Genomic DNA, 16,147 nt, shown 5'->3' on the forward strand with positions numbered 1-16,147 from the left:
GATATAAGCACAACTGTTCAAGATGAGTCAGTAAATAAGCTTAATCAAACTGAGCACTTTCCCATCTTGGCTTGTCTTTCTAGCTGTGGGGTACATGACAATCTGCTTCCAGGCTTGCAGGGGGGAAGAAAATGCTCTTTCCAAGGTTCTTCTTCATTGAACTAAACAGAGAGGTGATTCATTCATTTGGAGCTGATGACCTCTGGAATGGATGACTGATGAAGACTCCCTATAAAGGTCCCTAAGGCTTGTCTTTGGAACACACACCTGGGTGAGGGGATTCCTTAATTGTTTCCATATATGACCTTTTTACAAATTATTATTCTCTATGGAGATATTCAGATTTGGACTTCTTTTTTTAAAGATTTTATTTATTTATTCATGAAAGACACACACACAGAGGCAGAGACATAGGCAGAGGGAGAAGCAGACTCCTTGTGGGGAACCCAATGCAGAACTCAGTCCCAGGACCCCTGGATCATGTCCTGAGCCAAAGGCAGATGCTCTACTACTGAGCCACCCAGGCATCCCCACATTTGGTCAACTTTTGTTGAATGTTTATTAAGTTCCAGGTATTGTAGGAAGTATTGTATACTTTTTCTCACTTAATACTCACAACAACACTCTGAGATGGGTACTATTATTGTCCTAGTTAGATGTGAGGAACTGAGGTTCCAAGATGTGCAGTAATTAAACTAAGTTGGTATAACCAGTAAATGGGGGAACTAGGACTAAAATACAGATGTGATTTGACCTATGATTTATGATTTTGATGAATGATACTATCATATGATGTCCCCAATTATCCTCAACTCTTTATCTTTTGCTCCTCGTTTTATTTTTCTTTTCTATTGCTATCATTTGTGTATAGATACTAGAGTAATGATGAGGATTGCTTGGTCACGGGATACCTGGGTGGCTCAGCAGTTTGGCCCCTGCCTTCCGCCCAGGGTGTGATCCTGGAGACCTGAGATCGAGTCCTGCATTGGGCTCCTTGCGGGGAGCCTGCTTCTTTTTCTGCCTGTGTCTCTGCCTCTCTCTTTGTGTCTCTCATGAATAAAAAAATAAAATCTTAAAAAAATTGCTTGGTCAGAAGACAGGTGAGTTCAGTGATAGCTCTAAATATGACACAGATCATTTTAAGTTACTATCTAATAAGGAAATTTATTAATATTAATAATGATTTATTAAAACTAAACATCTGTCTTATGTTGAGTTCAATAAAATCAACAGGCAGTAATGATTCATATTTCAAGCAGTTTGCCTTCTAGATGGTAGAAAAAGGCCGTGTGGTAGAATGGAAAGGCATAAGAATCAGAAAATCATTTTAGCTAATTGCTAATCTGACAAGTTTTCTTTTGAAACATGATTTTCAAAACTTGTAAATCACTATAATCTTCTAAAATTCTATGACTTGGAAATACTTTTAGTTCATTTAGAGCTTCTCAGAAAGACCAGTGTGATTTCATATATAATGAGATATAACAATGATTATCTATAATGATATATATGTATGATGATATATAATATATACAATGATACTTAAAAATCAAATTAGACTATCCATGACATTGATTCAAGTTTTTAAAAGGCAGACTATGCAGTGAAGAGATTAAAAATGAGAGATTTCATGTTGTTGCTGACTAAATTCATCCACAGGCTTCAATCTTTAGAAGTTTTCAAGATAGGTAATGGGTGAAAAATAAGAGGCAGTGGAGGTAATGCTACTTGTTAATTCCAAAGATAATTTAGTTTCTGTGATCTGAAACAGAGCAATTGCTCATGCACCATATTGCAGTGGATGAATGGAGAAGACTCTGGGCCAAACTGCTGTCAGGGCATCTGTGTCTCTTTCTGGAGTTAGTAGTAGAAGAGCACACTGATACAAGAATGTCATTTGGTTTTCCTGCATTCTCCCTTCCAATTAAGTGGAACATGAGGGCTAGAGGATGTGTGTGGGATATGGAAATGCGTAGGGGAGGAAATAATTCAGTTGCCAGAACCCAGAATAGGAAATATATTCAAATCCTACACTTTAGGAAAGATAAAAATATATTAATACATAAATGCTGCTTCTATTCTTGATACTATCATTTTAATTCATTTTTACACAAATAGAAGAGGAAAACTTTGTTTCTGTAATCTTGGCTCAGAATGGTATTTCTGCCAGGCTTAAAAAAAGTTTCCTTAAATCATATGACTTAATGTGATGAATATATTCTGAAATAAAAATGAGTTATTGGATGAAGTCTGAATAGGACACACTGTGCTCAGATTTTATCATCTCACCAGTGGTGTAAATATTGTGAACTAAAGCCAGGAACATATGGCTTAAAACTCAGTAATGCAGGCAATGAGGCAAAATATCCCTGTATCTATGTGCTACCCAAAATTAGAAATTAGTTTCCTATCCTTCCCTGAAGAGAACACATTTCTGATACCTTTTATGAAATAAATGAATATATAAGGCTTATATTTGATGGTTTTTATTTACTTATACATATACCAACTTTATGAATTGAACACACCTAGACAGTGCAAAGGCAACATGGATGTGCCTTACTACATTTGTCTTCTTAATAAAAGATACGTGCTGGAGCAAAAGCAAATCCTGTATGATAATTCTAAAAGGCAAAGATCACCTATGTTTCTTATGAGTTATTTAAACATTTACTCTCATGTCAGAAACATACATTCTTCTCTTCTATCCTTGGATAAAACATGCCGAGGTGATTCAATAGGTGATTCACAGAAGAAAAAAAAGCAGGTTTTTATTTTATGTATATCAGTGCAGTAGACAAGCTAAACAAAATGATGTGCTTTTAAATTTAAAAGTACATATTTTTAAGAGATAGACATTTGCTCTGTAGTGCTCAGGACTTAAGGGGAGTCAAAAATTCCTTTTAGCATAAAATAGTGTTTCTATGGTCAAGCAAAACCAAAAGAAATCAGGATTTATTTGCTCTAATACAAAATTACTTTATAAGGATGATTTTGTAGCATTCTTTCCTTAAAGATACTGCCTGTGGGTGCTCTGTTAATGGAGTGGTTGGCATGTTTATCATGTTGCAGTACATTTATTTGTGACCAAAGGTGAAACCCACAGACCAAAGGGAATTAGACAAATGTGCTGTAAATCTGTGTCCTTTGCAACGCCAGTCCCTACACGCACTCTGTCTTTCTCCACTTTCAGCTTTGTTATGCTCTTATCCATACTGTTTTTTCTTCCAATTCTTTTTTCCTTTCTCTCCTAATTCCTTTTGTCTTTTTCTAGCTTTGACTTTTAAAAAAATTTTTAGGCTTTCAACACACCTCTTAACTCTTTTTCCCTTTTTATTCCTCAAGTATCTTCTGCTTAGTTTTTCTTGTCTTAAAATATCCCCACCTAATTTTGTCTTATATTTTATTTCATTTCTTATCTAGTCTCACCAGTTATTCCTCCATTAAGTTTTTCACTGTTCTCTTTCCTTAGTGCCCTTCCTTCTATAACCTTCTGGGCTGAATAGTAGGAAATACATTTCCTTCCATGAGTTAATAAGCCTCTGCTCCAGTGTGTTACAAACTGTCAACATATCTTCTCCTGGGTCTAACATTTCACTAGTTCTACATAACTTGCCCCACCATACCCATTCCTCCCCCTCCTCCTCCTCCTCAAAGAAAGAAACACAAAACCAGAATGTGTCTGGGTATACTAAGCATTCTGAATTTACTAGTAGACTCATTAAACCAAAAATGAGAACTATAACAGGGCTAGATATACTATTCATTTAAAATTTAAGTTTGTATGCCACTTCTGAAAAATCAAAGCATAGTCAAATGGTAAAGTCCCTACCTGGGCTGGAGTAGGTAACACTCTTGGCTTCAAGAGATGTAAAGAAATGCTTAAAAGAAGTAATTTTGGAAATAATCACCTTCAAATAAAAAACTAGAAACTAAGACACACATTTTCTCATAAGTCATTGCTTAGTTGATATAGTTTAGTGATGAGCTTTTAATATTTTTATTACTTTGTTCTCTTTTTTTGCCTTTTTCTATAATTTGATAAAAATAAGTTTTCAGTTAAGAAATAAAGTAGCAGTTAATTAAAATAAGATATGATGTCAAACTTTATGAATGTATATTGAAAGAAACGCTTCCACACGTGGATCTCAAATTAGAATTAAAATAATCTATTCCTCACAAAAGTGCTAAGAGAAACAGAACCCACTCTAACCTCTTCTATGGTTTGATAGCTGATAATATAGAAGAGGCAATTCTTTAATTTGGAGTTAATTCAATAATTTGTGTTAAGTGAGACTGTTCATTCTGATGCCTTTGACTTAAAAATCTGGTTTGTCACTACATAGAATGTTTTGGACTGCTGAGCAAAAAGAAATAATCCTAAAAATGTAAGTGTATAAAAATGAAATCATAAAAAATTAGAAGCAGCAAATTTGGGTGGGTTTATAAATAATCTTTGAATAGCTCTTCATTAGCATGGCATGAAAAATAAAAAGAAGAAGCCATAGAGTAAATGATTGGCAAATCTAGTTGCAGAGATATAGAAAATTTTTATAATAAGGACAATAAGGGATCCCTGGGTGGCGCAGCGGTTTGGCGCCTGCCTTTGGCCCAGGGCGCGATCCTGGAGACCCCGGATCGAATCCCACGTTGGGCTCCCGGTGCATGGAGCCTGCTTCTCCCTCTGCCTGTGTCTCTGCCTCTCTCTCTCTCTCTCTATCATAAATAAATAAAAAATTAAAAAAAAATAAGGACAATAAGCTAAAAACCAAATCTTCTACATGATGAACTGGAGAAAATAACAAAATGTGAAACAGCCAAACTTATGAGGGTAATGGAAATATTCATTATCTTGAATGTGGTAGTGGCCTCATGGGGTATACATATGTTAAAACTTATTAAACTGTACACTTTTGAAATGAGAAGTATATCATATGTCAATTTATTTCCACTAGAGGACCATAATTAGGAGCATCCACTTGGAAAACAATTTATTTATCATCCCCCAAATCTAAAATTTATATGTACACACCTATTTATCAATATGACATATTAGATATCCTGAAAACTGTCCCACTGCAAAGTATTTAGACCTGCTGGATAAACTATAACATATGTCCTTTAAAATGAACAGTTGGAATAAGAAGAGTGAAATGGAAATGCTCAGGGACCATATGTGAAGAGAGAACAGAAAATCAGAATGGTAAGCAAGTGTTGATGTCAAAGCTGTCCTGAGGGTATCTGCCAATTTTAGTATCCTAGAGCTTTGGCTTTGATGACCATGCAGGGGTTGTTATGAGGAGGTGAATGGAAATTGAGGCTTCTGCTTAAACTAGAGCTCTTAAAAATCAATGTTGGTGAAAAGGCAGACTAGAAAAAATTCCATGTATCCGCAAAAAAAGAAGACAAGGGAACTTGACTGTCTTATCCTGGGCTTTCAGTGAAAACCAACCAACCAAACAAAAACAGCAAAAATTCTCTTCTAAGAATTTGTATGATAAGCCTGTGCTCATAGTTTTGGGATCTAAATGTATTGGGTGATCCAGAAAATCCTAACTTGAGAATTTACCTTAAAGTGACCTTTGCTTGGTAGTATCTTTGTGTGCCTGACTATAGCAAAAGCAAATCTCTCTCAAACAGAGGCACAAAGAAACGTCCCATCTAAATTCCACATGAAGTTGATATTATAATCTAAAATTATAAGACACAAACTACCATCAGTGACAACAGAAATAAAAAGGTAGAATTAGACCCCCAAAAGCACCAGATAAAAGAATTATTCAATAAAGACATAAAACAAATTTGCTTAATATGTTTTAAAACAGAAAGGAATAAAAAAAAAAACACAAGCACAAGATAAGATAGCATTTATAAAGAAAGACTTGAAGAAAACTTAGTATAATTTCTAGATATAAAAATAAATATTGCTGTAAATGCTAAAAGAATGCTAAATATCAGAATAGACAAAATTGAAGACAATTTGTAAACTGAAGCATGGATTTGTAAACTGAAGCAAAATATAATACAGAGAGTTAAGGAATAGATAATAGGAGAAGCAAGGCAGCCTGGAATTAAAATGAGAATATATAACCTACTTTCCTTGATAATTCAGAGGAATAGGATAAAAATTAAGGAAGAAAGACTATTTGAAGAAGTAATTCTACGGAATTTTCAGGAACTGATGAAAGACACAAATCTTCAGATTCAGCAAACACAATAAAACCCAAGCAGAAAAATAAATGAATTCATTTAAAAATACATTGCAGTATTTATTTGTTTGTCTGTTTTTACTTTTTATTTTTCCAAACAAAAGATTTATTCTGAGGTGTGAGAATAATAGGCAGGCTAAGTGGTGGCGATCGGAGCCTCATCGAGGTCTTCTGGGAAATCAGAAGCATCACCCTCTTCTGCAGCTCGATGCTTCTCCAATTTTGCAATCAATTCTTTGGCTGGATTGAAGACGCCGTTGGTCTGCTGGTCACAGACATAGCAGTGAGGGGTGGTGCGGAAGTGCCGCAGTGCACAGCTCTCGCAGAAATAATGCCTGCACCTGGTGACAACCGGATTCTCGAAGGTCTGGCGACAGATGAGACACCTGAGTGGTATTTCCTCATCATCGCTTCCCACGTCATAGTTTTCGTCCCCATAGACACCATAGCGACCGTCCTCAAGCTCACGTTCAACCTGCCACCCGTGCTTGTAATCTGAACGGTCGTGGAGGAACTTGCAGCTGTCTCCGAAGCCGCAGAAGCCAGTCTCCTTGAAGTCCTTACAGGTGTCGGGCTGGTAGTCCCAGCGCACGGTGGCACAGGGATGCTCGGGCGCCCGGATGGGGCCCTTCCTCACCATCCCGGAGGACGCACGGCCCAGAGACGTATCCTTGGGCTTCATGTATTTCTGATAATTATTGCTTCCCCGATAGATCTTGTCATCCTCCTTGGGCCTCAGCTCCTCCTGGATCTTCCGGCTGCGCTCGAAGATGGCTTGTGCGTCGCGCTCCTCCTCGGGGTCCGGCTCGGAGCGGGCAGTCGCCCCCACGTCCCCTGGCCCCGCGGGGGTTGCCGAGCGGGTGGACCTGTAGGCCACGCCCAGACTCTGGGCCTCGGGCTCCTCCGCCCCCTCCTCCTCGCTGCTCGGGTGGCCGCAAGCCGCCTTCTGGGTCCCACGGCCCCGGCCCCGGCCCCGGGTCGTCTGTATCATCGGGTCGCCCGCCGCCCGCTGCTTTTCGGGGCGAACCACAGCGCTGCCTTGGTCGCTGCCGCTGCCGCCGTCTCCAGGCTCCTGGTCGCAGCGCCCGCGCCTCCTGCGGCCTGCAGCCCCTCTTCCTCCACCGGGCTTTTTAAAGAGGAAGGTGCACACCTGGTCTGTGGTCTTTCCGGGAGAAAGCGGCTCTGCCATTTTAGAGTCTGGAGCTCCAGAAGGCCGTGGCGTGCTCGGCCACGCGGGCCCCTTCACGTCACTGCACGAGGTGCAGTATTTAAATGTAAACTGCATTTACCTTGTAGGTATTTGGAACCTCAGAGCGAATGAGAAGACTTAAAAGCACCCAGAGAGAAGAGACCATTAGAAAGAGCCCAGACTTCTGAAGAACAATGGTCGGAGCCCTGAGGAGTGGTGCAACGTCTTCAAAGTCTTGGGAATAAAAAAATAACCATCAAAGAGATGGAAAGTCGTTCAATGCTCATGGATTGAAACTATCAAAGCAGTCTATATGTTTAATGCAATCCCTAGAAGATACCAATGGTGTTTTTCACAGAGCTAGAACAAATAATCCTAAGACTTGTAGAGAATCACAGAAAACCCCAGAACAACCAAATCACAGGAAAAGAAAAGTGAAGCTGGAGTCATCACAATTCCAAGTTACTTTCAAAGCTGTAGTAATCCAATGGTATGGTACTGACACCAAAGTAGACACATAGATCAATAGAACAGAATAGAAAAAAAAAAAAACAGAAATAAACTGACAATAATATGGGCAATTAATCTTTGGCAAAGCAGGAAAAAATATCCAAAGGGAAAAAAGCAGTCTCTTCAACAAATGGTGTTGGGAAAGAAAGCTGGACAGCAACGTGGAGAAGAATGAAACTGAACCACATTCTTACAGCATACACAAAAATAAATTCAAAATGGATGAAAGACCCAAATGTGAGACAGGAGACGATAAAAATCCTAGAGATTTTACATAGGCAGTAACTTCTTAGACATCAGCCATAGTGCTTCTTTTAAGATATGTCTCTTGAGGCAAGGGAAACAAAAGCAAAAATAAGCTATTGGGACTACATCAAAATAATAAGTTTCTGAACAGCGAAGGAAACAATCAACAAAACTAAAAGGCAATCTATAGAATGGGAGAAGATATTTGCAAATGACTTATTAGATAAGGGGCTAGTATCCAAAATATATAAAGACCTTATCAAACTCAATACTCCAAAACCAAATAATCCAGTTAAGAAATGGACAGAAGACATGAACAGACATTTCTCCAAAGAAGAAATACAGATGGCCAACAGAAACATGAAAAGATGCTCATCATCACTGATCATCAGGGAAATGAAAATCAAAACCACCATGAGCTATATCACCTCACACCTGTCATTATGGCTAAAATCAACAACACAAGAAACAACAGGTGTTGTTGAGGATGTGGAAAGAAAGGAAACCTCATGCACTGTTGGTGGGAATGCAAACTGGTGCAGACACTGGAAAACAGCACGCAGTTTCCTTAAAAATTTAAAAATAGAGCTACCCTATAATCACTAATTGCACTACTGAGTATTTACCCCAAAAATACAAAAACACTAATTCAAAAGGATACATGCACTGCTATGTTTATAGGAGCATTATTTACAATAGCCAAGATATGGAAGCAGCTCAAGTGTCCATTAATTGATGAATGGATAAAGATATATATATATATATATATATATATATATATATATATATATCACCTCTTCTTTATCCATTCATACACACACACACAATGGAATACTATTCAGCCATAAAAAGAATGAAATCTTGACATTTGCAATATGGATGGAGCTAGAGAGTATAATGCAAAGTCAGAGAATAAATGAGTCAGAGAAAGACAAATACTATATTGATTTCACTCATGTGGAATTTAAGAAACAAAACAAACAAGCAAAGGGAAAATAAGAGAGAGACAAAGCAAGAAACAGACTCTTAAATATAGAGAATAATCTGGTGGTTACAAGAGGGGAGAGGGCCTGGGGGGCTGGTTTAAATAGGTGGTGAGAATTAAGGAGTGCACTTGTTATCATGAGCACCAGATGATATATGGAAGTGTTGAATCACTATATTGTACACCTGAAACTAATATAACACTGTATGTTAACCAACTGGAATTAAAATAAAAACTAAGAAAAAAAAACCCATTAACCTAGAATTGTATTCCCAACATTTGGTAAGAGCATGATTTGTCTGACTTTGGAGGCCAATGTAATATTGCCTAGAAAATATGAAAATAAGCACACATTAAGAATCTTAATAAAAGCATCTTATGCAATAGAAAAAAAGGTACACAATTCATATTTCCATCAATAGGAGAATGGATAAATAAATAATGACATTTTTAGTACAATGGAATATTACAAAGTGGTAAAAATGAAAAAGCTGGGACTATAGGTCAACATGGTTGAATCTTCTACACATCATCTTGTGCAAAAACAGAAGTTGAAGTCAGTAGCAGCCTATATCATTTATATAAAATGTAAAAGCACAAAAAATAGTATTTATTTTTAGTGATACATAATGAAAGTATGAAGAAATGCACTGAAATAACATAAAAGATACTGGTTTTCTCTACTAAGTAGAGAGAGCATGCATTCAGAGAGTTATTCAGGGAGCTTAATAGGCAGGGGTCAGTTTCATTTTATTATGCTTTATAATCTTGTATTATTAAATAAATACCTTATAGTTGATATAAATATGATAAGTGTGTGCACATTGACTTACTAACTCCTTTACTATGAATCTATGCTTCAGGTATACTAGGAATATATTTTTTTGTATACTGTGATGCATTGCCTGGGACTTACCATAGTCTTTATCTTCCTCTATTATATTGACCTCTGATACCATTAGGTCTATTGGATTACATCACCTAAGAGGCATGATTGCTTCCACTGCATTTAGGACCTGCTTAGTGGTCTTTTGTGCTCTTGGACTCATTTAAACCTGGCCTCCTTCCCTGACACTCTTGAATGAGAACAGCACTCCGAAGTGTGGGAAATACTGCTTACAAAACCCATAGAGGCCTGTTGGTCTTCTTGCTTCAGTTTTAGTGACAGGCAGTGCAAGATGCAGTAATTTGTTAGAGGGGAGGTCCCAGCATAATCCAAGACACTACACTCCTAAAATTTCATAGATGTGTTGAACAGCACAAATGGTTTATGCTACAGTGTTTAACTTGCCTTTTTTATTCAGTTGGTCTAGTAACATGATGCCATTGCTATAGTGGACCAATGAGATCTTCTCCAGAATGTCCAGACCACCCAGGTTTCAACCAGGGCTCTTGTTTTAGAGTAGCAGACTTGTAGATGTTGAGAAGTCAATCTTCTCTTTCATCCTTATAATTATGTAATTCTTCTGATCCCCAGCCTTTCCTGCCCTTTGCCTACAGGATAAGAGAGCCTTTAGATGTTGCCTAGAAAGCCCTCTGGCTTTCATACTTTGCCTAAATTTGATGACTAATCTTATGTTTCAGTAGCTCCCAACAAGAAGCTCCCAATCCCATAGTCCGTATAATTAGACCTCTCTGCCTCCCGGCACCTCATATGCCCCCCAGATACACCTCTATTAGTGCCCTATCTTAGTTCACCACTGGTTGAACTGACTCACTACATATTATCTCAGTTTATTGACTTCAGGAAGCCAGAAGCTGTCAGGGCTTCACTTTTCACCAATGATGGTGTCCTTATCACTATCACTATCCAGAATTCCATCTTAGAGGATCCTGTCTCCTGTCGTTCATGTCAGGTCCTTATAATTTGGTTTCCCTAGGGAACAGATTACAAAATGAAAATTTACATGCTGGTGATTTGTTGGGGGTGTTCTTTCAGAAACAAGAGTGGTAAAGGAATGAGTGAAGCAGGCTTAGGCAAAGGGCAAAATTGAACTGTGATCCAATTGCAACAGACTTCAGATGGTCTCCCTGAAAGCTCTGAGGGTGGGATGGCCATTCAGAGATACTGAATTGAGGAAGGACTCCTGGGCCTTGGACTGCCCTTGGGTAGGCATCAACATTTGGCAAGAAAGTTCTCTTTGTCCAAGTGCAGTTCCTGGCGGAGGACTCAGTTGTGAGCTCTCAGCATCCAACACTCTAGCTACTGGAGAAATTATTGTTTGCCTCAGTCTTGAAAAGCATTTGGTAGACATCTAATAGTCCCCACTAGAGGGAGAAAAGCAAAGAAGAATGGAAAGAGTTAAAAATTTTTCTATCTATGTATCATCTATCTATCTATCTATCATCTATCTATCTATCTATCATCTATCATCTATCTATCTATCTATCATCTATCTATCATCTATCTATCATCTATCATCGTTTATCTATCATCTAATGTATCAATCCATTTATCTACTATCTATCCATTCATCTATCTATCTGGTAAAGGCAAGGTTTAAATTGTTTGCAATGTGAAAATTTTTCACTTATTTAGAAATTATATTGCAAAGCAAATGAAGAGAAAGGAAGAAAGGGAGAAGGGTGGGTAAAGAGGAAGCAATCTTGATTTTACTTAAATTGTAGTCTCAGGTTCAAATTAAAGATGCCAGGGTACCTGACAGGCTCAGTCAGTTAAATGGCTGCCTTTGGTTCAGGTCATGATCCTGGGGTTCTGGGATTGAGCCCCACACTGGGCTTCTTGCTCCATAGGGACCATGCTTCTCCCTCTCTGTCTCTCCCTCTGCTAGTGCTCTATTTCTAAAATAAACAAATAAAATCTTAAAAAAAAATTAAAGATGCCTTTGGCAAATAAGGCAGGCTATGCTAGATAAAGTGACAGTCACTACTGCTGAAACCTTGCATTTAATTGTATGTCTATAAATCTGCATGTTTGTTAGCTCATTTGATAATGAAGAAATCAGTGTAAAAATCAACATCCTTTGAAATCACATGAAAAACTGTGGCTTGTAAAGGCCAGTGGAATGAACATAGGACATCAAACAAAAGCCAGTGGGAAAGAATACAGAAGCCTCTTTCTATACCTAACATTTAAGATTGTTACAAGACACTCTCTCTACATGAAAAAAATCAAAGGTTTAAATGGCAAATAGAAATATCTCTGGGGGCAGCCCAGGTGGCTTAGTGGTTTAGCGCCACCTTCAGTCCAGGGCCTGATGCTGGAGATCCGGGATCGAGTCCCATGTCAAGCTCTCTGTATGGAGCCTGCTTCTGTCTCTGCCTCTCTCTCTCTCTCTCTCTCATAAATAAATAAAATCTTAAAAAAAGAGAGAAATATCTCTGATGTAATTTTTGATGCATGTGGTATTTTGTGCATATTAGTCACTGGAGATAACTTTGAAATGCAGTGAAATAATTGGTGGATGCAAACAGAAATATATATTATTATCATGGAGGTTCTAAAATATATCAGCAGATTAACTAAGATATCATTTTGATTTCATTTATGAAATTTCAATTTTTCTTGACTAGTTGATTGTTAGGAAGTTACCAAATCCAAAAACAGCCCCCTTTTTATTTTTTTAAAGATTTTATTTATTTATTCATTAGAGACACTGAGAGAGGGGCAGAGACAGAGACACAGGCAAAGGGAGAAGTAGGCTCCATGCAGGGAGCCCAAAGTGGGACTCGATGGGTCTCCAGGATCACACCCTGGGCGGAAGGTGGCACTAAACCTCTGAGCCACCTGGGATACCCCCCTGCTCCCCCCTTTTTAAACTGACAGGCTTAACATAGAAGAGAAAAATCCATACTATTATAGAATTGCCAATACTTTGTCATGACAGCCCATACCAAAATAAACATTATCAGAAAAGATACTTGAAAAATACTTTGAATATCAATGATATGAGACAAATTCTTTCATCTTATTTTTTCAATTTCCCATGTTTTCTCTCCTTCCATTCTCTCCTCTCCCCTTCTCATGATTTATCTATTTATTTCTCAATTCATCATATATTAATGCTATAACAGGCAGAATTCAGTAGTAAACAGAAACCACTATAGGTGTTTTGATAAGAGAAATATTTAATATAGATTGTGAGGCTGGAAATTTGTTAGAAATATTAGAGGAATAAGTGGGAGGAAAATGTCATCCCTGAAAGATCAGAAACTGAAATGAAGCTCTTGTGCCCACTGGAGCCTGTTTTCATATGTCTCTTATTGCTGCACAGCTATAGAAAAGCCCATGATTGCCTGGCCATGCTTCCCTTCTCCTACATTGCCACATGTGTGATGCATGCACATTAGATTACTGCTAGAGTCAGAGGCAAAATAATGACTTTTAGCTTCCATCTCCCTTCTAACCTCATGAAAGTGCCACCTTGGCTGACCAGTACGATGGAACATTGTTAACAATAGCATCTTTAGTCTACTAGGACACGAAATATAGGGAAAAGATTAGAAAGGAAGGGTGGTGCTAGGTATGAAAACTGGCAATATTTAGCACCATTCATCCCTCATTATTTAGCATTATTAAAAATCCAGAGATAGCAATATTAAAATCACCAGGTAGGTAAAATAGTAATTAGTGAGAGTTTATTGTGTATATAAGAACAGTTGCAAACTGGGAGTTTTTGGATCCAAAACTGATATGAAGCTCAGGGTCTTGACATTACAAGATGAGTTAGAAAGTGAAAATGAAGAAGTTGCTTAATCCTTACAGTGGTTGGTGAATACAGTGGAGGTTTCCAGGTAGCAGGGTTGTTGCTTAAAAGTGTTCATCTTATACCATTTTTAGGAAGATGATTATGATTGTCAGAGACATTTATAAGAAATAACCTAAGTTAAGTTTCACTTATGTTCATGAAGTGACCTATATTTAATTTTTCTTACATGGCTTCTATGGTTTTGTTTGCTCAGAGTGCTGTCTTTCTTTTCTTTTTGCTCAGGGCTTTTTCAAGTTTGGTCTCTATTTTCCGTTTAATATTAACAGTATGTATAGCTCTTCTTTAGGTGTTAATTACTCCTTACATCTGCAGGTTAGTTGCAACCATTCTTCTTTTTGAAAAACAGTAGTCGCAGTGTCTACAAAAGTTGGGTAGTCACAATGTCCCATCAGTCAGGATGGTAACTCTGATTTTGTTAAGTCCTCTTACTTTTAGTAATAATTTTATTTGTAACTAAATTATATAACCTAAAAACATACTTCTAGGAAAGATAGAATAACAGGGAATGGATTTACCTCTTGCCTAAAAAAAAACTAGAGAATAAACCAAATATAGGAAACTGTCCTTCACGATATTGGAGACCTAACAACAACATTAAATGATCCTGGAGATAAAGGAATCAAATGAAGTAAGACATAGAGTTGCTTGAACTACTGGCTGAAGAAACTTTTAAGTCCATTTCATGAACAGGAAGAAATCAAGTAGAGCCCAAGTTGAAAAGAGCCAAGAGTTTGGAAATTTCCTGGCAGAGCAATGGAGAGGCAAGAGATGCACACAGAACTTTGCAGATATTCAGAGAGTGCCTTCAAAGATTCAGTTTAGTACTGATGGGCGCATGTGCTGAGGAAACTATGCAAGCTTGGGAAAAGAGGAAACAGTGCTTAAAGCTGACATAAGGCCTGGAGTAGTGTGCTTGCTCCAAATAGTAAAAGTGGAAAACCTCAAAATTCAGTGAGCATTGGTAGAGTATAAAGTAAATGCTTCAGTAGTGAGAAAAAAAAAAACAAACAAACAACTAATCCTCGACTAAATGCTGCTATGGTTTGCCTAACAAAGCTTAAAAGCAAGACCCAAAGCATCCTGTGGTTTCTAGATAACTTTTACTCATCCCAGAACAAAGTTTAAGAGTACAAGATATAGGCATACAAAAATATACAGTAACCGACAAGTTAGCATTTGTTATATTTAGCACCTAGTCAAAAGTTACGAGTCAGGCAAAAAGGCAGGAAGATACAACTCATAATTAGAAAAAAAATTACTCAGTTGAAACTAACCTAGAAATGACAAAGATATTACAACAGTTATTATAATTGTGTTTCATATATTTAAAAAGCTAGAGAAAAGAATGAGTATTAAGCAGAGACATGGAAGATATAAAATAGACCAAATTGTTAGCTGTATATGAAAATTACAATTCCAAGATATACTCAACTATATGTTGTCTACAAGAAACAAGGTACATATGTAGTAAAAGTAAATAGATAAATATATACCATGCTAACCCTGACCAAGAGAAGTAGCTATATTAATTTTAGACACAGATGACATCAGACCACGGAAAGTTATCAGGGATAACTATATATGTCCAAATATTTGATGTAAAAACTGATAGAACTACTAGGAAAAATAGCTTAATTCACTACAATAGCTGGCAAATTTAATACCCATGGATCAGAAATGGACAGATACAGCCCACAGTAAAATGATAAGGGCATAGTTCAACTCACTAACACCATCAGTCAACTGGATATGACTGATATCTATGGACTACTTCACCCAACCACAGCAGAATACACATTCTTCTCAAGCTCCCATGAAACATTCAACAACATAGACCACAATCTGGGCCATAAAATACACATTAACATTACAAGAAGAGAAATCATACAATTTTTGCTCTAAGACTACTATGGAACTCAACTAGAAATTGATAACAGAAAAAAATAGCTGGAAAATTCCCAAAGACATGGAGATCACACAAGATATTTTTAAATAACAGAGGTCAAATAAAAATCTCAAAATATATTTAAAATCTTTTGAACTAAATGAAAATTAAAACTTAAGTTATCACAATTTGTGGGATGCAGCAAAAGCAGCACCTAGAGAAAAATTTCTAGCATTGAACAAATATATAAGAAAAGAAGAAAGATCTGAGATCAATAATCTAAGCTTCCACCTTAGGAAACTAGAAAAATCCAAATGGAGAAGATGAAAAGAGATCATAAAAATTAGAGCAGAAATCAGTGACAGTGGAAATAGGAAAATAATGGAAGAAATA

At 37.3% G+C, this 16,147-nt stretch overlaps 1 protein-coding gene across 1 annotated transcript; it reads right to left on the bottom strand.

Annotated features, from left to right (window-relative positions):
- Positions 1 to 6,244: 6,244 nt before the first annotated feature.
- On the bottom strand, positions 6,245 to 7,444 carry LOC112648271 (E3 ubiquitin-protein ligase RNF113A-like). Its single transcript, XM_025429693.3, has one exon. It carries the CDS (start codon positions 7,396 to 7,398, stop codon positions 6,346 to 6,348), a length of 1,053 nt encoding a protein of 350 aa, XP_025285478.3. The 5' UTR covers positions 7,399 to 7,444; the 3' UTR covers positions 6,245 to 6,345.
- Positions 7,445 to 16,147: the final 8,703 nt, after the last annotated feature.

The sequence above is a fragment of the Canis lupus genome, chromosome 7 (genome assembly GCF_003254725.2).
Source record: "Canis lupus dingo isolate Sandy chromosome 7, ASM325472v2, whole genome shotgun sequence".
NCBI lineage: Eukaryota > Metazoa > Chordata > Mammalia > Carnivora > Canidae > Canis > Canis lupus.